At 44.1% G+C, this 22069-nt stretch overlaps 1 protein-coding gene across 3 annotated transcripts; it reads right to left on the bottom strand.

Annotated features, from left to right (window-relative positions):
- Positions 1-17: 17 nt before the first annotated feature.
- LOC310746588 (membrane-spanning 4-domains subfamily A member 15-like) lies at positions 18-20484 on the bottom strand. 3 transcript variants are annotated; one of them, XM_083580507.1, is made up of 6 exons: positions 20104-20480; positions 15846-15965; positions 6410-6466; positions 4326-4457; positions 2720-2833; positions 18-2013 (listed from the first exon to the last, which is right to left on the bottom strand). In XM_083580507.1, the coding sequence occupies exons 1-6, from the start codon at positions 20191-20193 to the stop codon at positions 1891-1893; spliced, it is 636 nt and encodes a 211-aa protein (XP_083436633.1). In that variant the 5' UTR covers positions 20194-20480; the 3' UTR covers positions 18-1890. The 3 variants fall into 3 exon arrangements, with proteins under 3 accessions (XP_083436633.1, XP_083436634.1, XP_083436635.1); XM_083580508.1 differs by having other exon boundaries at positions 2720-2830; positions 20104-20479; XM_083580509.1 differs by lacking the exon at positions 15846-15965 and having other exon boundaries at positions 20104-20484.
- Between the last annotated feature and the right edge of the window lie 1585 nt (positions 20485-22069).

Here is a 22069-nt window from a genome sequence, read left to right as displayed (position 1 = left end):
GTCAAAAGACAGGCACATGTTGTTTCAGGTACATAATTTATTTTCATTTTAAAAAATCATACCCATGAAAAGCAAGATCAGACCTAGAAAGAGTGAATCAGCTGCAGACTCTAAAACCTAAAATTGTCTAGGACCATATAAACAGCTACAAGATTCAGACCTCGGTGAGGCCACTCAGTATTAGGTATCCCTGTTTCACAGACAGGCATTAAATAGTCAGTAGAAATTCCCCATGAAAACATGCTCTGAAGAAACATTAACCAAGATGCTCAGAAGCCAGCGGAATGGATTCCGGCCTAGCCATTCCCAGTTCCTTATAACAACAATACAAAATATCAAAAAACACTACTTGCTACTTACACAGTATGCAGTCGATAACCCGCCCCACCCTGAACAAAACCAGCAACCACCCAGCCCAGCACTCTTGGAAACCAAGAGCACGATCGACCGGGAATCTCTCTTTCTCAAGCCTTCTTGAAATGAATGGATGCCACTCAAGAGCACTGCACATCTTCTCGTGCAGCTCCCATTCATTTCAATAGCGCCCAAGCAGGAGGATTTCATGTTTGACTGTGTTGCAGTCCTTCATTCCATTAGGCACACTGAAGCTGCAGTCAGTTCAGTGGGACTCTAAGCACATCTAACAAGGTTCAGGGCTGCCACCTAAATGCCCCCATACTCGCTGAAGATCCTCTTGGGTCAAAAAGTTAATTTCTTTTAAACCAACAGGGCTCACCCCCCTCCAAGTCACCAATGTAGGAGCAGAGATTAGTCCCACTTGCGCCTCTTGTTCCTGGGCCTGCCTCAAGTGCCATGGCTGACCTTGAAGAGTGTGAGGAGATGCTAGAGGTCTACCTTGAAATTCAATCTGTGCGGAATGTTGCCAAAAGTTTTCTGACGTCCACTAACAACGGACATCATATCTTACCTCCAGGTATTAGATGGCAGTTTCCAGCTCCAGAATGACTAATGCTAGGGGAGGAGCCAATAATCCGGAATGTATACCGTGTCTGCTTTAAGCTCATCATACCTGCAAGCTATACAAAGAGAGTGTGAAGGATCCCTTTAGGGAACAAACTAGGAGAAAATTTCCCAGGAGTTGTTCTGTGGATAGTCTTAATGGATATGTATGTACACTTAACTGAAATAAATGCAGTAGTATGCAGCACTCAATAAAACTCAGCATTGTTGATGAAACTTCCGATGACCAATCAGCTTTCCAAATTGATTCCCATGAGCTGCTTTCTACAATGCACCCATGCTTTGGAGGTGCAGAGGGGGACAAATGTAGAGATTGGGGCCAAAGCAGTCCCATATGCTGGCTACATCTCAGGAGGCTCAACTTAGGTAGAGAGTCTTTAAGAACCAGCTGCAGCCCTGAGCAGTGAGCCATCCAAATCAACACCACATACTGTTTTCTCTTATATTTTGCACCAGGGTCACCAATGGAGCCAGCCAGAGGCAGAAAAACGCACTAATGACTTGCCCGTGCTCCTACATGCTTCCCTTCCGCGTTCTTCTCTGGGTCTCCAGCTGTCCTGTGACCACCCCCAATACTACACGGTCTTCAAACACACTTTAACATGTTAATAATCCATGTGCCAAACTCATGGTGAGCTCCATAAACGGCCTATGCAAAAAGAGGAGTCCGAATGTTACCTCCTAGTCCAAGGCAGAGCATATCAAGCCACATGCTTCTTAGCCACAGTCTAAAGCTGAGACTGTACTGGAGAAAGAAGAGAGATGGTCCCTTTGGCCTCACTGGCCTGGCAGCTGGAATACTGGCAGTAATTGACGGAACTCTGTCATGCAGGAAAGGGCCAGCGTTGACACCTCAAAATAGGTGCAGCTGGTGTGATTTCTCCATACAGATTCCTCCTCTTGAGTCTTCTACACAGTCTCTACTTTTAAATCGTAACTTACATCATTGGAATTTGGCGGATGGGTTACTGATGATTCTACAGATGCGGCCTCAGTATCTGTCCTGATGGTGTTCGGTTCAATCAATATGGCCTAGAAAACAGAAGAAATTTAAACTTGATTTCATTAGCTGGTATTATCACATTTCTTATCCCTATCCAACCAAAGCTATATTCCTATCAGCTAAAATATGTACCCCAGGGACAGATGAATCTATTAATTTCAATTTTCATCAGTTTCTCATTTTTTCGATTCTTAAATTCAGTTTTCCACATTTCTGCATCAGTTTGTAGACACTTTTTGTTTTTGTTTTGTTTTTTTAAAAAGAAATCATTGAAATTTCTCATAATTTTAGTGCAACGTTTTCCTAATATATGCATTTCCTAATATAACACATTTTTGGAGTTGATTTTCACTAATAAATGCACTTTATGCACACTTCCCTGTAATATAATGCATTTCTGAATTTTATTTTCATGAACATATGCATTTGTAAGCATGCTTTCCCCTAATGCATGCAGTTTTAGTGCTCATTACTTGGTTTGAGAACTGCATCACAAAATTTGGAGATGTGGATTTTGAAGGATATTATTTCAGAAAGTGCAAATTAAGGAGCTTTGCATTAAAACGTGAACCAATTCCCCCACTATCTGCCCAACCTAATTGGGTCATCTTCCTCACCCTAACGTCTTGTGTATGCATTTACCTATGCAGCTGATTGAAGTGCAACTAAGACACTTGACACTCTGGTCCCCAAACACAGATGCAATTGCAGTTCTGGTGAGAATTATGCACTTACCTCATTGGAATCAGAACGGGTTGCCCGGCACCAAAAATATGCAGTGGCAGATGCGATGCAAAATTCCACAATGGTGAATGTCAGCAATACAATGGCAATCCTGTTGCCTGTCTTCTCCAAAAAGGAAACAAACACAATGTTACAAAGCTGATCACCAAACTGAACTTTATCCATTTATCTTCTCCCATGAACCTGCCTAGATTTGTACCTTTCCCCCCTCTCTATTCTGTGTGAATGCAGGAAGAAGTTATTTGAAGCTGTCAACCAAATGTCAGTGAAGGCTTGTTTTTTTGCAGGTAATAAAATGTAAAGGAAGGAATTCAAGTTAGGGTATAAATCAGCTTTGATCTGGCTGTGGCATGGGTGTCTAGCTGCTAATAGGAAATGAGACTCTGGCTGTAATCCTCTGCATACTTGCCTAGGAGTAACCCTTATTGAACACAGTAGGACTTAATTCTGGGTAAACATGCATAGGATTATTATCAGGTTGCCTGTGTCCTTGGTCTGAATGATTTAGCTTGAGAAAACACCCACCGCTGTACTTTCATGCCGGCTCTTTAAAGCTTTTTGGCTCTGTGTGTGTGTAAGTGAGACAGACAGAGAGAGACAGAGAGAGAATGTGAGATGGAAGGGGGATGGAGAGAGAGAGAGAGAGAGAGAGAGAGAGAGAGAGAGAGAGAGAGAGAGAGATAGAGATGTTCCCTGCACAGTCTGGCTCTAGTCTCAGCTCTCACCTGGAGACTTTCAAGATTCATGACTAATAAATAGCACCACAATGTCAGTCACCTTAGGTTCCCTCTTAAGCAGGACCTGGAATCAAGATCTGAAGCTGGTTAGCAAATGCTACTTAAGATCAGGGCCAGACCAAGACATTTTGCTGCCTGAGGTGAAGGACAAGATGGTGCCCTCCCACATCCCTCAAGCCCACTCACCTGGCAGTCGAATCTTACTTCAACACTGGCAATGGGACAATGCCTTTCATCACACCTGTGACTAGCAAGCAAATTCAAGGGGTGAAGAGAAGGCTGTGTTGCACAAACATCTCAAACAGCTCACCACCATTCCAAACCCATCAGTATCTGCTGCCTGAGGCAGCTGCCTCACTTTGACTAATGGCAGGGCCAGCTCAGATGGAATCCTGGTTGCTAGCATTTACCATAGTTCATTGTGCTGATGCACTACCTAACAGCGGTAAAGGGTAGCAGGGGGAAGGCGGCGGAATGAGATTTATGTTAGAGAGAGCTGGGTGAGGGAACATGTGGGCAGTTTTCCCATAGTGAATTTCACATTGTAATGCCAACACAGAAGTGGGGCAGGCATCACGACAATAATGTGGTTCCTGAGAGTATGGATGTGTGGGCTGTGCAATGGCTGCTCTTTGAGACTGTGCTACCCACATCTTGACCCTCACCTACCATTTGGGATCCTGACAGTCCCCATGCAGCTGGCATGCTGACTCTGTATGCTTGACAGCATTTGGAGGCACCTTAAGCACATTGTAAATGCTTGCCCATTTATATTAAAATATGCATGTACTAACCCCTCTGACGCCCCACCCCTCGTTAATCTCAAAAAGTTATGTTGTTGCTGAGGTAGGGAAGCTTACCATAACCAGAGAATAGTGATGATTATCATCGTAATGAAATGGCCCATTTTTGCTCAGGTCTACTATAAAAGTCAATATTCCAAGTAATGCAAAGATGGCACTGATGATATTCATGGCTTGGGAGCCTTTTACCTGAAAAACATAAAACACTGAATGCAGGCTATTTGCGAGGAGGGATTCTGCTATTTAAAGTGGTAGCAAAAGTGCAGGAGCTGCCATCCTCTTCTATAGTCTTTGCTTAGGAACTCCAGTCTCTCAATTCCAGTGTCAAGTGAGTCTCATGATGTCAAGTGAGACTCATGATTTGAAGCACCCAGAGAGTGGATCTGGCAGCCACGGAAGCTGCTTAGGCTGAAAGACACAAATGGCAGCTTTGGAGGGAGCTGAAGGCGGCATGATAGAGACATCACTGCCTGTGATGTACACTCTTTTTTGTCTCGCTGTGATCTCTGCTCAAATAGGTTTTCTGAAACACTCCTCACCCTCCGTGCATCCCTGAAGAGAGACAATAGGGGTATATGAACGCCGTCAGCAGCAATGCCTCTGTTGTGTGCTATTGTCTGCCTCCAGCTCTGGATCACCCAAGAAGAATATATCAACTTTCCTCTGCTTGAAACTCTCACCCTCTCCGCAGCAGCTTCATCTGGGTTCCCGGAGATTCAAAACCTCACTACAAAGGCATTCTTCAAAGTTCTTCCCATAAGACTAAGAACAACTTCAGATGCAGCCCCATCATCCTCTGCATGCTTACTCAGATATAAGCTCAGCTGAATTCAGTGAGGGTGAGTCCTGTGGCACTGAATTTAAAGTGCAATCCTATGCATATTTACTTGGAGGTAAAGAGTGGGACTTACTCTTATATAAGTGGATATAGGACTGCAGCCCTAATCTAGTAGATCTAAGGGAACCAGCAGCCCTCCAGCTGTTACTGGACTCCAGTTCCCATCAGACCCAGGCAACATGGCTAGTGGTGATGGATAATGGGAGTTGTAGTCCAACAGCAGCTGGAGGGCCATTCCCAATTTTCCTCTCCTTACCTAAAGCTTTGTATTTACAATAATTCACAGGGATGGACTGAAAAGACCTTAGAAGGACATGCCAGAAAGTAGAACAGTGCTTCTCGCTCTTGTAGGAAACATGATATGGAGAAGCTGTAAGGAAGATGACTAAATACTGGGCCACAGGAGGGCAGATTACCCTCCACACCCTCCTCCTCCAAGTGGTACAAGCCTCTCACTCTGTCCAATTTGTGGCTAGTCCATATGGAATATATGGCAGCTCAAAAAGGAGTGCAATAATCCCGCCGTTTCATAAATATCTACCACAGTATCCTTTGCACATATTGCATAGCTCTTGCTAGCCCTACTCCCCATTATAAAACCAAGCTTCAGCAAGGCAGCTGCATCATCCACCCTCAGACCTGGGTAAATGCCCCTCTGTATTGTACTGAGCCTTTCAATGCTGCGCAAAACCCCTATATATAAAGCAGAGAATTCCCCTGCAATAGGACCACATATATTTCATGGAAGCCAGGTGTAGCAAACCTATGGCCCCCAATATGCCTTTGGACTCTATATCCCATCAGCACCAGCCAACCTTGCTAATAGCCAGGCACGATGGGAGTTGTAGTTCAACAGTATCTGGAGGCAACAAATTCCACTTCCCTGATGCAATCTGATCAGGGCTGAAATCAGGCTTTGAATGGGACTTTCTTTAACCTCAGAATCTACTTTCACTTCAGATTATTGTTACAAAGTCTCCACTATTTTTTCATTGCATTTATATTCCATCTTTCCTCCAGGAAGATCAAGTAGCACATATGGTTCTCTCCCCCGCCCCTCCCACAACCTGTCCTCACAGCAACCCTATGAAGTAAGTGAGGCTGAGAAATAGTGATTGGCACAAATTCTCCTCCTGAGCAAGGATTTGAACCAGCATCTCCTCAGTTCTAGTCCAATGCTCTTAACCGCTACACCACAACACACTGTTGCTCAGTTGATCCCAGAAACCTGCCAAACCTTAGCTGTTCATCTGAGGTGAGCAGAGTTAGACTACAGTTAAAAGAACGGCTGACTTCAACTCACTGCACACTCTGTAGGGCTCTTCTCAGCACCAATTGAGAGGCATCCGGAGACAATGAACTGTTTGGGAGGAAGGAAACAAGTGTGTAATTGATAGTCATGTTAAAGGCAGTTACCCTTCCCACAATCACTGGACCCACCTTAGAAGGCTGTGATAGAAATGAAGAGGGAGATTGGTACCATCCTTGCTGGCTTTTTATTTATTTTTAAGGATGGTTTGTTCAAGGGAGAAAGCCTATTATAGCCTCTTAACCACATGTAGCAAGGCTGCCCCATCATCTGGCCAGGTCAGATTTCCCACATGTAAAAGATCTCTACTGTCTGGGATAGCTGATCTTCTTACAACTCACTTAACATCCCCATCGTCTACTTCAATGTTCCATTCTGGGCCTCAAAACTAAGACTATTTCTGTACTTTCTCTTGGCAGGCACTTCATACCTCCAAAAGGAAGTTGGAGGCGCAAGATGAATGAGGCCTGACCCCTCTGAGCCTAGGCAGAGCCACCCCCAGAATGATGGTTGATCAAGTGATAGCTCAAGTGACTGGGGTGATGCGGAGCCATGCTATGGATTCTCTGCTTCGGAGCCACAGAAAGAGTGTAGTGCATTTGATGCCATTGATTTTAGAGCTGAGATGAAACTTTTGGTTTTGTGAGTGTCCAAAATAAAACAAAATAAAGTCAAATAAAAAGAAAGAAAGAGAAAAAAGAAGTCTCCTATTTTTGCAGTTTTCAACACTTGTGAACATATCTGGCATTGACTTTAGCCCTCTTCAAGTGGTTTATATTTGAGTTAAGTGACCACAAAAAGGGGGAGCTGTGGGTACAAGCATACTAGACCACCCCTGTTGCCTAGCCTTCTGCAAATCGGGTGGTGGTGGTGGTAAACGTATGAACCGAAGAGCCTGCTTTTTGGATCTGTTAGGATTCTATTTCACACACAGGAAGACTCCATGAGTACAGGAGGCCCCTCACTTTGTAGATTCAGCTTACAACTCATGGAAGGTGATGCGAACAGCATCAGCGGTGTGGAATTAGTGCCCTATGCACACCATCGTGAATTTAGCTAACTCACATACGGAATATTCAAAGAGGGCTATTGTCTCAATGCTGAACTTCTCTGAGCCATTTCCCTTTTCATCTGTTGCCCTCACAGTCTTCTTTAGCCTCTTTTCCCCACACTGCCGCTTATTCCAATGGTAAACCATTTTATTTTGTCAATGGTTACACAAAGAAGGTGTGCAACTCTTATGCAATGATGTCAAGGAAGCTTGAAAACAAGAGAACCCATTGATCACCTCAGACAAAGTGGCAGCGGCTGAGGACTGTGAGGGCAGAAAGTATCAAAACAATCTGATTACTCAGTGAGACAAGTATCCTTAGCAGTCCTTTGTCTGGCTGTGTTAATTTCAAGGTGAATGTTTGTCGGAGCCCTAATCAGGGCAGGAGTGAGGAACAAATGCATCTTGGGGAAGTGGTTTTGCAGAAACAACTTAAGGGTGATTTCATACATGAGGCTTAAATAATCTTTGAACCTCTCCATTGCTCAACCATGGCCAATTTTAATCAGGCTATGCCAGCACTTTCAGACTACTCCTAGGGTGCCATTGCATAGGCTGGCAATGTAGAAGCCTAGCATTTTAATTCTCCACAATGCCCCAGAGTAACATGATATCAGGGGCATGGCAGGCAATTTATCATGGGGGCTTGAAGCTGCCCATTGCCACCAGCAGGTAAGCCTGAAGCCAGGGGCACCCTGTAAGAGGAGGAGGGGCACCAGAAAGCCCTCTGCCAAGGGCCCCTTCAGATTTGGAGATGGCTCTGTTAGAAAGCAGAATCGAGGCTTTTACAATATAAGTGTGCATTCTGCGCACCTTAGGTTTCCCATTCGCATCCCATTGCAATCTAAAGCAAGGATCACTTTAAGCCTCACACACAAAAAGGTAAAAGACAACACAGAAGGACACCAATAAACAGCAAAGGAAAATTGAGCTATAGAATGAGACCACCCAAGGCACGTGAGTTGTATGAAGTGGATGGAGAATGGAAGATTTGTGTGAACAGACTGCAAGGTGAAAAACGAGATGTTGATGAAACTTCTCAGAAAAGACAGTCACAGGTTAACAGTAGGAGTGAACGTTGGCAGTGCACGCCACCCTAACCTCACCCATTGCTAGGCAGCCATTTCCCCATGCACTTGCCCTAAAGTAAGGTCAGGGTGCACCCACTATTGTCTGTATGATCTGCTATAGAAAGTAACTTGCAGAAGTGGCATTTTCAGATCACATTTCATGAACTGCATTTGTTTAGCACTCCACACTTTTTCCTTTTTTTAAAAAAAAAAGTGTAAACATGTGGGTTTCAATACAGAAGCAAAGACTTATCATCTGGCCAGAATTCTCATGCAATTTCTTCCCTTTCCATAGCCCTCGGCCCACCCCTATCCTGAACCTAGTTGCTGGTGTATTTTTAGTTTCCTTGTACAGTGGTACCTCTGGTTACGTACTTAATTTGTTCCAGAGGTCTGTTCTTAACCTGAAACTGTTCTTAACCTGAAGCACCACTTTAGCTAATGGGGCCTCCTGCTGCTGCCGCGCCACCACCATGCGATTTCTGTTCTCATCCTGAAGCAAAGTTCTTAACCCGAGGTACTATTTCTGGGTTAGCGGAGTCTGTAACCTGAAGCGTATGTAACCCGAAGCGTATGTAACCCGAGGTACCACTGTACTGCAAAGTTTGTGTCCACTGCATCCATGCAACTTCCGCCAGACACCTTAGCAACTCATCTGCTCCTCAAACTGGTTCCTTCCCAATTCTTCTTTGAAATTGCAGGAGTGCAATCTTGTGCAGTCTGCCATTAATAAGGAACAACAGCTTAGGCTCACAAATCCAGGAGGAGGAGGAGGCACATGTGTACAGGAGTATAGGGAGGGAGGGAGAAATTTGATTCAGTATGCATTTAAAGCTGAACGTATCAAATTCATACGCTATCCTTCAAAATTCACACATCAGAATTTTACAATGCAGTTCTCCACCCCAAAAATGCTTCCAAGAACACATACATTAGGGATAAGAATGGAGGTATTCTTGAAAAAGAACATACAAAAATGCATTATATCAGAGTGGGGGGAATTGCTCAACAAAAATGTGTACATTATTCAAAACTGCATATAAAAATGTGTTTAATGGGAGAAATTGGCACTAAAACACTGTTGAATTTTCAAGAGGATTTTTAAAAGTATTACTGCAAAAAGCAGACAAATGAGTTCAAAATTAGAAAAATGAGAAACTGAGAGGACCAAAATTGACAGATCCTTCCATCCCTATATGAGAAATTTGTACTGAAGCAATACAAGATAAAAATGAACCAGAGATGAACTGGGGGGGGGGGGAGAGAGAGAGATAAAATGCTGCTGTGGCCACACCCCTGGAAATAAAAAGGAGTTGCTTTTTGACTGGGATAATAAGAGCTTAACTAAACATTACAGGGAATGCATTGTGGCAGACCAATATCTGCCCCCTTCATCTCCTTGATGATGTCACTGTGATTAATATTTCCCCACTCCACTTAACTGGCAGCTACAGAGGATGGGGAAATAAATGCTTGACAGCCTGATGTCATTTCACATGTTGATCTGACATGTTTATTTGACATTACTGGTGACATGCATATGGCAGGGCAGGGCGAGTCATGTAAGCTGGCAGCAGCTATGTGCCCTATTAACATCTGATTAGGCCCTGAAAGTGGTAAATATATCAGAAGAGCAAAATTCTCTCTATATTTGAATACTGAATATTCAAAATATTGATTGAATTTCCCCAAACTTTGTCAAATGATTTGAAGCATAGAATTTATGCATGTTGAGGAGAGTCCACAAAGACCTCAAAATGCATTTGCTATCCCTGATCCTAAACCTTTTTTTTTTCATGACTTCTTAACAAGTATGCTTAAGGCTGCACAATAAGCAAATGGTTAAGTAAGAATTCTTGCTGTCATTCCTCTTCCACTAGAGGGTGGCAAGCTGGTAAAGAGGAGGAAGATCCACAAAGAGGCAGGGTCACATGGCAGCACTTTTCTGGGGTGGTTGCACGGTGACATCGTAATAACCACCACAGAGAAGCCATACTGCATATCAGCTTGTACAGATGGTAACCCAACGTGGATCCTGATTAAATTATGTGCTTGCTGTCTGCATGCAGGTTAAAACTGGCACTAGCTAATCCTGTGCTTTCCTTCTTCAACGCTCCTTCTCTCATGCAGCAAGAGAAGGTGTTGAAAAGCCACAGAGAACTCTTGTCTTTTAAAACACCTATTATGATGTTTAAGTGGGAATAGACAGGGCCAGAAGGCAGGCTTGATCAGTGCTTGGAAGGAATGAACTAATTCCGAATAACTAATTCACTGAATTTAAAAAAAATCTCTGAATTACATCTGAAAGAAGCTGTTATAATTTCTGGGTGAACACGAATTAAGTTCCTTTTGCTGTGGAACTCTGGGCAATTTCTAATTCGATGAAATTTCAATTCTTATAGGGTTTCATCACCCCTAACTCTGTTTGTTTGTGGCCAATGCATTGACCATTTTCACCTATTTGAAAAGTGATGCTCCTATTTAAGCTTAAAGAACACAATTGTTGGGGGTAATAAGTAAAGCAGTTGTTGACATTACACAGTGTGTGCTTTCTTAGACTTTTTGAGTATGTTTTACGTTTTAGCAGAGCAGCTTGTAAAACTCTGAAGGCTGGGGGGAAATGCCAAGGATGACGTGAACAAAATATGAATTGAAGGGATCATAGAATCATAGCACCATGGAGTTGCAAGGGACCTCAAGGGTCATCTATTCCAACCCCACTGAAATGCAGGAATCTCAGCTTGAACTGTACTTGATTCCTTTTGGGAGGGGTGCAATGCAACTAATTCCTTTTTAAAATGAACTTTCCAAGTACTGGCTAGGATTCACATTATTCACAGAGCACTACTGAAAACACCTTCCTGAGGGGCCGGCTCTACTATCAGGCAGGGTGGAGTCATCGCCTCAGGCAGTAGAACCCCTGAGCCCCTCAGCCATTGTTCACTGTTGGTGATCAGAGCTAAATTTGCCGCAGGCATGTCAATATACCCCCTGAACTAGCCTGCTGCCCTCAGGTGCACTGAAGGATACTATCGCATCGACAGCATTGAAGTAAGGTTCAACTGCCAATCTAGTCAGCATCAGTACATAGAATGGTCATCTTATGTTCTGTCTCAGACAGGGGAAAGTTTGGGGCTGGCCCTGCCTTCCCCAGCATCAATGTCTGCATACCCGTGGGGGTTTTTTGTTTTTTTTTGGGGGGGGGGGTTAAGCAGAAGGGTCTTCCCATCTAACTGCTGATGTTCTGCCATATCACTCTGAAGATGGCAGCTCTGCCCAGTCAGTGAACTGCACCCTTCAACCCAACAAGATCAGGTGAACAGAGAATCCAGTAAGATTCCATCTGGACAGTTTTGGCACTAGGTGGCACTGGATTTAGTTGTGGCTGGGTGAAGTCTGCAGTTGCTGCTCTGGTCTTGCTGGAGAGAGACAGGAAAGCTCTTGTCTAGCTCACTGGACTCTGTCTCCTCTAAGCCAGTGATTCGTAAACAGCCTCCTCACTTGCCTGCTCCATCCCTCCTAGCAATACCTGTAGCCTTTTAGTTGGACCCAGTGCCAGCATTAGCAACTGCCTGCATGCTGAGTAAAGGTGGCTAGGAGTCAGAGAAGGAGGTGCGGGGAGAAGGTCTCCCTCCACCGAGGTGAAAGGGTCAGAGGAGGTGTTGAAGAAAATTTAAAAGGGATATACAAGGCAATCCTTGTTATATAAACCGGGAATAAAAAGGGAATGCATAGGAGAGAGAAACTGTTCTGGGAATGAGAAGTGGCTGTAAAAGGACCAGGGGAAATGGGTGACAGAAACTGGAAGTTGTGGGGTATGGTACTAGTGTGAAAGGAGAATGGGAGAAGAAATTACAGGAGATTTAAAAAAAAACACACACACATTGAGAGGTATGTGGGGATGGGGAGAGAGAAATATAAAAGAAAAAGCCTTCTTAATGGATCAGAGAGGCTGTCACAAATAGCTCCAGAGCAAAGGTCTGTACTTGAGGAAAGCTTAGGTACGGAACCCTTGCCATTAGGAAAATGCTGGAGCAAAGAATTTAGGAATGTCCAAAGATGGATTAGATATTAGTTGGAAATGATGTCAGTAATTGCCAGCTGATTATGCCATTTGCCACCTGATGCTGCATTTGCCACCATTTTGTGACTGTTGGGGCTCAGTAATATGAGCCCTGAGAGCAGAAAAGGTGAGAACCTCTTGCTGTAGGTCTTCTATGACATGAAACCATGGTTCTGGACAGGCTCCTTAATGCTAGTTGGAAGGCCTGCACAGGTCTAATGAACATTTAGCCTGTCAATGGACTTTTTAAAAATACTTCCATTATCCAGAGACAAAGATTGCTTTTTTATGCTTCCCAAGTCTTAGTGAATTCATTCTTTTTGAAGGAGTGACCCTATCTAATACTGAAGTTATTTTGGTTGCCTCAGGAGATGGAAAATAGGTGGCAAATGTACAGACATTCACTGGGATTTTTTATGTTATCACAATTCCAAACATACCACAACAACCAAATCACTTTGGTTTGGTTTTTCAAGGTTTATGTATGTGAAATACTTGCTAATCTTTTACAAAGCTTTGGAGGTGACATTTTGTCGTAAGATAACCAGAAGCTTGATTCTGCCATTGACAGAAAGAGATTTTTTTAATATAAAAAAAACTTAGGGTTGAAGGCACATTTTATCCTTTCTGTAAAAAAAGGAACTAGTTGTGAGACTTGGAAACATTTTATATGACTGTGTGTTTTCACTTTATTTCAGTTACTGAAAAACTGAAATTACTGTTGTTTTTTCAGCATGAACTGCAACAATTAAGTTTAATAGGCTATACCGTTCTGCAGTCTTACATTCCCAAAGCCCTTTTACATGTTCCATGTTGTTGGAAGAGAGGACTATGAGTTGATGTTGCCGTCACTTATTGTGGACAGGCACTACATTATCGAAGATAATGTAGCCACCCTTTTCTACAACAATCATGGCTGTTAAATGGTAATTTAGACTGCTGCAGTGGAAATTATACCTGCCTATCACCTGGTGATTGATTCTATGCTCCAGGCCCCAACCCCTGAAATCTTGCACCACTTGGAGACTGAGGTGGCATGTAAAAATATCCTTTAAAAAAATACCCTCAGATAAGGCCAAACCCCAAATAAGACCAGTGTGGCTCTCAGACCTGAACCCCTGAACCTATTTACAGAAGGTGCTTGTAATTTCCAATCTTTCGGACTGGGACATAAGGAACGAGGGCAGGGTGTCCCTCTCTCTAAGGCTGCCACCCACAGTAGCTTATACTGTATAACATTTGATAGAACTGCTGCATATCTTCTTTTGAGTAGTTCAATGTTCATAATTTCAAATTACAGTGGTACCTCTGGTTAAGAACTTAATTTGTTCCGGAGGTCTGTTCTTAACCTGAAACTGTTCTTAACCTGAGGTACCACTTTAGCTAATGGGGCTTCCCACTGCCACTGCCGCACGATTTCTGTTCTCATCCTGAGGTAAACTTCTTAACCTGAGGTACTACTTCCGGGTTCTGTAACCTGAAGCATCTGTAACCCGAAGTGTTTGTAACCTGAGGTACCACTGTATGACTCAGGAAAACTACACATGCTATACAACAGTGTGTAAAGGAGCCCTACTCAGTGTCTGTCTTTGTTTGTTTGTTTGTTTGTTTGTTTGTTTGTTTGTTTGTTTTAATAAAAAGTTGCCTCAGGAGGCTGTGATTTTGAGGGGAGTAGCAAAGGTGGTGTTATGCTTCACTCTTCCCTTGCTGGCTAATTTTCTGTTGCAACATTGCTCCTTCCAAAGCTGCTTTCTCCCTATTCCCCCAGGGAAGAAAAATCCCATTTTGATGTCTGGAAACAAGGGTAGGGCATCCTGTTTTGCTGTTTGAGAATAAATGGGAAAGGCCACCCTGCCTGCGCCCCACTGCCCCTGCCCAAGCATCTCTTACCTAGGTTGTGCAGTGGCAGTGTGAAGCAGCAGCGGCAACAGTAGGTTCCAGCAAGACCTCTCAAGATCTTGCCAAAATCTCGCGAGATCTTGCTGGAAATCAGCGCTGAGTCCAGCACCACTTCTTCACCTGTAGTGGAGGCAGCAGGGCAGGTGCAGAAGGCACTACCTTGAACCCTTCCACCACCTGAAGCAGCTTCTTCTCTTTGTCTAAAGGTAGCCTTGCTGGAAACCTGTGAGGGCAGGTGATTTTGTACACACACACACGGCTTAGCATCCGTTTCCCCCTGCCACTTCCCAACTTGAAATTTAAGCCTTCCAAGAGTGCTTTTCATTTCATTTTAGTCAGAAATGAATTAAACCCATGTTCATATAGCGGGTAGTTTGCACCTGAGGGTTCATGCATTTCTGTGTAATTCTGCATGGAGACCCAAAACAGACATCTTTGGGTGACAAGATGTAAAACAGACTTTTCAGCAGAAAAGGCATTATGTCTTTGGAGTTTTTGACATGTTTGCTTAAGTTTTGCACAGATTTTGTGTGAAGGGGGGGGGAGCCACATACATTCTAGACAGTGTCAGATTTCTCTAACATGAAATTTCCCAGAAGTAAAATACTAAATTTATCCCCAGAAATTTAGTCCAAGGATTTCAGCACAACACAAACTTTACATATACAATCATTTATGCCTTTGCTCTCTAGAATGAGAAAGAGAACATCTGAAATGGTTTGATTTTCATTTTTGATTTTTAAAATGTAACTTGGCATCTCCTCAAAATGAAAATGTTTTCATTTTTAGTCGCACTACGCTAACAATACATTATAACGGAAATAAAAAAATTCTGAACACTTCAAAACAAAACTGAAGAGGGTGAGAGGGAGGGAGGCAAGGAAATCCAAATTTATAACATATTTTTTGAACATAAAGGACATTTTTAGGCAAAACACTTAATGAGTTTCAAAATGGATTACACACTTTTGAAAGATGAAAAACATCACCTCTGTTGCCATTATAAACCAAGAGAGCATCGGATGGCTTCACTCCGCAGCATTGCCTGAAATCTCCATTAGGGCTGCAATCCTACACCCACTTACCTGGGAGTAAGCTCCACTGAACTCAATGGAATTTACTTCCGAGTAGACAAGACTAGGATTGCGCTGCAAATCACTCTAGTCCGGGAGTTTTCTGATGGCTCTGCAAACTTTTCCTTCAACAGCTGATGCCCCTTCCAGGCTGCTACTATCTCTTTCTCACACTGGGCATGCCAACTCTCTTTCCACACTTTCCTTCCTCGCTCTTCCACCTCACTCCCCATCTTCCCAGGGGGGCTTGTTCAGTCCCATGTGCGATACTCACGGATGCTCCTCCCAAGAAGGGGATCTCTCCAGACACAAAGTATGAGGTATATACACTGGTCAAGGTGCTGAGAATGATCCCAAAGCTAATGTGTATGAAGCCAGTCATGATCTGGATGGTCTGTGGGAACAATCAGGGGAATAATACTCGGCACTGGATGGACTAAATTAACATTCACACACACACACACACCCCTTAATGATTACACCAACTTTGAAGGACTGACGCCAGAGAATCTTCTGAGTTGATCTTTCTAATGGTAAGATCACTATTCCTTACATTCTAGGGCATCTTTCTGCTGAGAAAGTGCTTCACAATTTTCATCTATTTCATTTGACTTTGTGTATCAGGAGATCTTTATGTTCTAAGCACTGTTCCCGACTGTTCACCAGTATAGTTAATGTCAGCTGGTAACTAAATGGAAGCTGACATTTACAAAATCTGCTCTAATTAACACTTCCGTATTGTTCAGATGTTGGCAGAGGAGGAGGACATCCCACTAAAATCTACTCCAAGCCAGGCTGAGCTGATCCAGGTGCACCTATGAGCAAGTAAGAAAAAGTGAGATTTGGAGGAGGGGGGTTGTGACCACAGCAAATCCTGTTGGATGATTGTTTGGATTGTTCCTAGGACTCCCAGCAGGCAATGAATCCTGGTCTTTTGGTTAACTCAGAATCAGCCAGATTATGGGAGATAACAGAGGATGTATGCAGAATGTATTCAAATAAGCTGGATTCAGGTCAGCAGCCATTTATGATAGGGCCACATCTATCTATCTATCTGCAAACATCCTGGTTTTACCACCTGCCTGGCACAGCAAAAATGGGAGGTGGGAGATACGTAGCAGGCTGAAATTTATGACTGATGGGCTGTGTTCAGCTGGGTCATAAATTACACAAGGCTATTCTAAATGAGGCATTGGAGAATATCAACTGAAATGTGTTCTTTTGCCCTGGCCTGTACACAGGCGACCATGTTTATCTGGTTTGCCACTGCTCTGGATTTTGTGAGGCATGTGCAAAAGGACTCTGTTAAATCCAGTTTTCAACTCAAATTGCTGTTGGTTGTACAAATATTAACCGTTTGGGTAAGAATAAACTGCCACCATGTTACAGCCAAAGAAACCGCAGCAATATTGTAACATAAGCCTCTTGCATTTTGGTCAGCTGGATAGATACTGATCAGGGCTCATAATATGAGGAAGATGCTTCAATTTGGAGCCTGTTTAAAGGCAGAAGAAGCAAAAAGGATTCTTAAGGACCACCAAGCTTGTGCCTGCCTGCCTGCCTTCTGGGATCTAATCTGTTTTAGGGCCATTCTTCTGTCCTGGCATTGGCTGACAAGCAGCTGAAGGAAGAGGGCCAGGGAAACTTAGACAGGTGCAAGGAGGAAAAGAAGGTAGCAGCCGTCAGAAGGTAATTGACAACATTACACGTTGGGGCTGAGTTAGTCAAAGTGGTTCCCTCTAGATGTCGATGGATTACAATTGCCATCAGCCCTAGCCAGCTGTGACCAATGATCGGGGGTGATAGGAATCGTAGTCCGCAATATATGGAGGGATCCACTTTGGCTACCTTTGGGAAAGGTGCACATGAGAATAGTGTTTCTAGGGGTGGAGGGACAATATTTCATCTGCTAGGTATCCTCACAGTAACAAGTAAGAAACAACAACACTGTGAGCATAAGCAAAGGCGCCACTAGGTGACAAGTCTGGCACCTTCAGAGTCGCTAAATCACTTTTTCAAAGTTAAAGGACACTGTTGAACTATACTGATTCATCTGGTGAAAATGGCAGGTGTCTGTGAAATTACAGGCCAGGCCACATCTTCACTGCTGGTGAATCAGGTCCCACTTGGTGGAGCATCAGTTTCCCTGGCTCAAAACCAAGTAGAATTTGCCATCCACAGGAGATTACCACTTGCATCTATGCCACACACTGCTGAATTGACTGGGACAACCCCTGACCAAGGTTTCTGAATTTGCTTTACAAATAACCTAATATTTGTTAGCCTCCTTTCTTCCCTTTTTAATGTCTGTCTGTCTGTCTGTCCGTCTGTCAGCTGGGGGGGGGGGGAATTGTGTGCCTCTCATTTTTTTCTGAACATAATCTTCATCTCAGTGCATTTGTGCTACCATGCAATTGTGCAGATTGTGAGGCTCGGTAAGAGAGATCAAGGCACACCGTATGAATTGCATTTGTGCCAACAGATGGGCAGGAAGAGTAGGGCTGCAATCGTATGCCCACTTTCCTGGGAATAAGCCCCATTGAACGCAGTGGGACTTACTTCTTAGTAGGCATGTGTAGGATTGCACTGAAAATGTAGTTCTTTTCAGCATGGTGCAGCCTAGCACAGCAGTGTGCTGACATCAGTTCCTCTGACAAGAGGCTATTTTTGTGGTGACCCAAAGCACTCTTCTAGCATATCTGTTGCCTCACAAGCCCACACGCTCTGGTTGGGAGCTGGGCTGTGTTCATAAAGGGAGTCGGTGTTGCTGGTCTGGGAAATCCCAGCACAGCGGCATACCTATTTTTAGAAGGTAGGGAAAAGTCTGTTTCCATGCTTTCATAATTCACTGTAGCACTAATGCATCGAATCAGCCATGAGATTTCCCTTTGTAAATGTGCTGAACTCTCATTTATTCTGAACCTGTGCAGGACCAGTACACGTGAGTGTGTAGTAGACACAGCGGTTACTTTCTATGCAGATTCCAACGGATATGGCCGTGTGCTTAAGCTATTGTCTTAAAGGAAGCCCCATGCATTTTGTCTTCTTACAACTGCAGAATAAGAAACCTTTTCACGTGCATAAAGAGAGTGGCATGGAATCTGGGCTGTATAAAGACATTGTACTGAGCAGGGCCACTCAGTAATGTGGCCCTAAAGCCTTCTCTTTCCCCAAAGCGTTGCCCTATGTCTTGCTATCTTCCATCAGTCTGTAAAGAGGCAGGAAAGGAAAGAGGGGAGAAGGCTGTTGGGGGGAGGGTGTACTGCTGCTCCTTATTATCTGCAAACCATTGCAAGAGTGTTCTGACTCTGCTCTTAACATTCAGAACAAGGCAAGGCTGAAAAACTCACTCTGCCTCTAGGATCAGTGCCAAGGCTTGTTTTGAGTCACCACTCACCAAGACTCAGCCATGGAACCCATTTTAAAAGCTAGTTCTGAGCTCTGGCAGGAGTATGTGGATTAATAGTGAGGAGAAGGCCTCTGGGCATGTGCAAAGTATTCACACCTACACACACACACCATATCTGGAATTAGTTTCAGGGCCCCAGGTCAGGTTTGTAAACGGTCCAATGTCCCCCATCAGACTGATGCAAGGATAGACACCTGTGCCCCCACTTCCCCAATGTTGATGGACTCCAGCTGCCAATGGTCAGGGATGAAAGGAGCTGTTGTCTAGCAAGATCTGTAGGACCACAGGTTCCCCACCCATGGACGATCTAGTCCAGTATTCTGTTTCCAATTGCAATCAGCCCATTGTGTCTCGAAAACTCAGAAGCAGGGCATAAAAGCAATGGCCCTCCCTTGTCTGTCCCCAACACCAGGCATTACGGGGTATACTGCCTTTGAACATGAAGGCTCCATTTAGTTGTTGTAGCTAACAGTGATGGACACAGCAATTTTCTCTCGCAAATAGTGGTGCTAGGATTTGATCCTGTTCCACTGCCTATTTCTGCCTTTTGTGCTGTGTTGCTAGAGCGATGCTGCTCACTTCCTTCATGTACCGAGGCACGAATGCTCATCTGTCCCCTCGCCTAAAATTGATGCTGAAGTCTGCAACCCCGTAGCACACACCAGGGCACCGGGCATTTTAGAGGTAGCGACCAGCAGGATCTTTTCCCACTCTCCTTTCTGGCTGCAGATTAGTGCTCCTTGGGAATATTTAGCATATGAATACACACACATACACAAAACCACGTCCTGAGAACGAGCTTCTCTCAAAAAGCTATTCCCTTTCATCTGAGAGACATAATAAATTCCCAGGTTAGTTTTAGGGACCATAATGATTAGCCGTCCTGATGTTTCTCCACCATCCCCCGTCCTGCTTCTCTCTCTTTCTCTCACACATGCTTAATTCAGAAACAGGAGTGATCTAGAATACCACTGCCCCCTAAGTTAGGAGATCGGCTGCCATTTCAGGGGAATCCACCCCAGTCCTCTCCATCCTCCTCCTCCTCCTCCTCCTCCTCCTCCTCCCCCAATATCCCAGCTCACCTCCCTCCCCAAAGTGCCTCCCCCACCGTTCTGTCACTCACCCCCAGCACTCGATTCTTCCCTTTGGGAATGGTTTCCACTGTGTACATCACAGTCCTTCTCCCCAGCCGGAAGGTCCCCATTCCCTGCATGGGAACTAGCTGGCGCGTTTGCTCCCAAGCCTACTCGGTCCCTAGCAACTGAACACTCAGCTGCATCAGCCCCACGCAGGCTGAGCATGGATGGCAGCTCGCTTGGCCCGGTTGCGCTCAGCTCCAGCACTCTCTCTTCGAGGGAAAGGAGAAAGAGTGGTCTTATTGGCTTCTGTCAGTGGTGATGTCACACACAGTCGGATATGCTGCAGAAAAGACAGAACGGGGTGGTGGTGGGGGGATTCATTCCCTCTTCCTGATGCTGCTGCTGCTCATAGGTAAATCCTGCTTCTGCCAGAACTGCTTCCTCAGCAAGCACAAAGGCAAAACCAGGGGTGTTTTGCATGATACTACCAAATTCCAGGGGAAATACATGCTTAGTCTGGAGAGGCGACACTGATGAAAATCCCTGTGACAGGAGTTTGCTGCAAACAGAGATGGAAAACTGGGAACATGAGGTACCAAGGAATTGGTCAGAAGACCCTCCTGCACCAAAGGAAAAGATTCTTGGATCTTCTCCATGGCAATGCAAAATCTACCTTGAAATATGGCTTTTGTTTTATTCATTTGCCACATTACATTTATATAATGCTTTTTCTCCCAGAAACTTAAGGCAATGTACATTGTCTTCCTCACCCCCAGTTTTATCCTCACAAAACTCTTGTGTGGTCGGTTAAGCTGTGAGGTGGCGACTGGTCCAAATTCATCCAGTGAGCTTCATGGCTGTTGAGTGTTTTGAACCTAGATCTCTGTATTCCTTGCCTTGCGACACTAGACCGCCCTGGTGCATCTCATCTAAATATGAGATAGATGGCGCAATCTTATAAATGCCTACCCAAAAGTAAGTCCTGCTGATTTCAGTGGGACTTGGTTCCAAGTAAGTGTGCTTAGGATTACAGCCTGAGTTGTCTCTTTCAAAGTCATTGTAGCTTCCGACTCGGTCCTGCCACAAAGACAAGTTTGTGTCTTTGTTTGTGTTGCCAAAAGAGATCTGCAGAGCATCTCATTTCTGCTTGTGGCATCCTGTAGCCTGGGTTCCATTTGCTGAGGTTGTGTGGATCTAATCAGCCTTTGGGTGCTGCAGGGAGTTCCAAGAATTATATTTCATTCTAAAGCCAACCAGGTATCCCCCTTTCCCCCTGGCAATGTGCCAGAGGTATTAACTTGTGGTAAGTAGATACAACCCCTCCACCTGATTAGGACAGGTTAAGGCATTAATTTGGAAATAATCAAGTGAACATTCAAAGTTAATCAATTTTAATTTCAGATTGTTTATTTCCAAACTAAAGCCCTGCTGTACTACCAGTGGTCCTGCCGGAGCTTGATGAGGCCTAGCAGCAGCTCCTCCACCAAACTAGGGTGCAAGCCCTTCCTACTACCGCCATTCCCATAATCTTTCAAGTTGAGGGGCCAGTGGGGAGGCCTGACAGCAACCATAAGGCACTTTGCATCAGCTTAGACTATGGAGGCGCCTGGTGCCCAGTACAAAATGGATCTGGAATATGTACCGCTAAGATTCAGTGTCTAACACACCCTCCAGATTATGGACTCCACATGCTGGATTCTTGTGTGTGGACTGAAACAAGCAAAATATAACTACACAAAGATAACAGAATAAACAACACACAGAATCTGAGATAAGGCAACACTGCAATGAAAGTGATAGATAGATTAGATAGATGATAGATGATGATGATGATAGATGATAGATGATAGATAGATAGATAGATAGATAGATAGATAGATAGATAGATAGATGATAGATGATAGATGATAGATAGATGATACATAGATAGATAGATGATAGATAGATAGATAGATAGATAGATAGATAGATAGATGATAGATAGATAGATGATAGATAGATAGATAGATA

The sequence above is a fragment of the Podarcis filfolensis genome, assembly GCF_964270895.1.
Source record: "Podarcis filfolensis genome assembly, chromosome: 1".
Classification (NCBI taxonomy): Eukaryota; Metazoa; Chordata; class Lepidosauria; order Squamata; family Lacertidae; genus Podarcis; species Podarcis filfolensis.
Note: the sequence above shows the minus strand (reverse complement) of the source record. Positions and strands in the feature narration are given on the sequence as shown.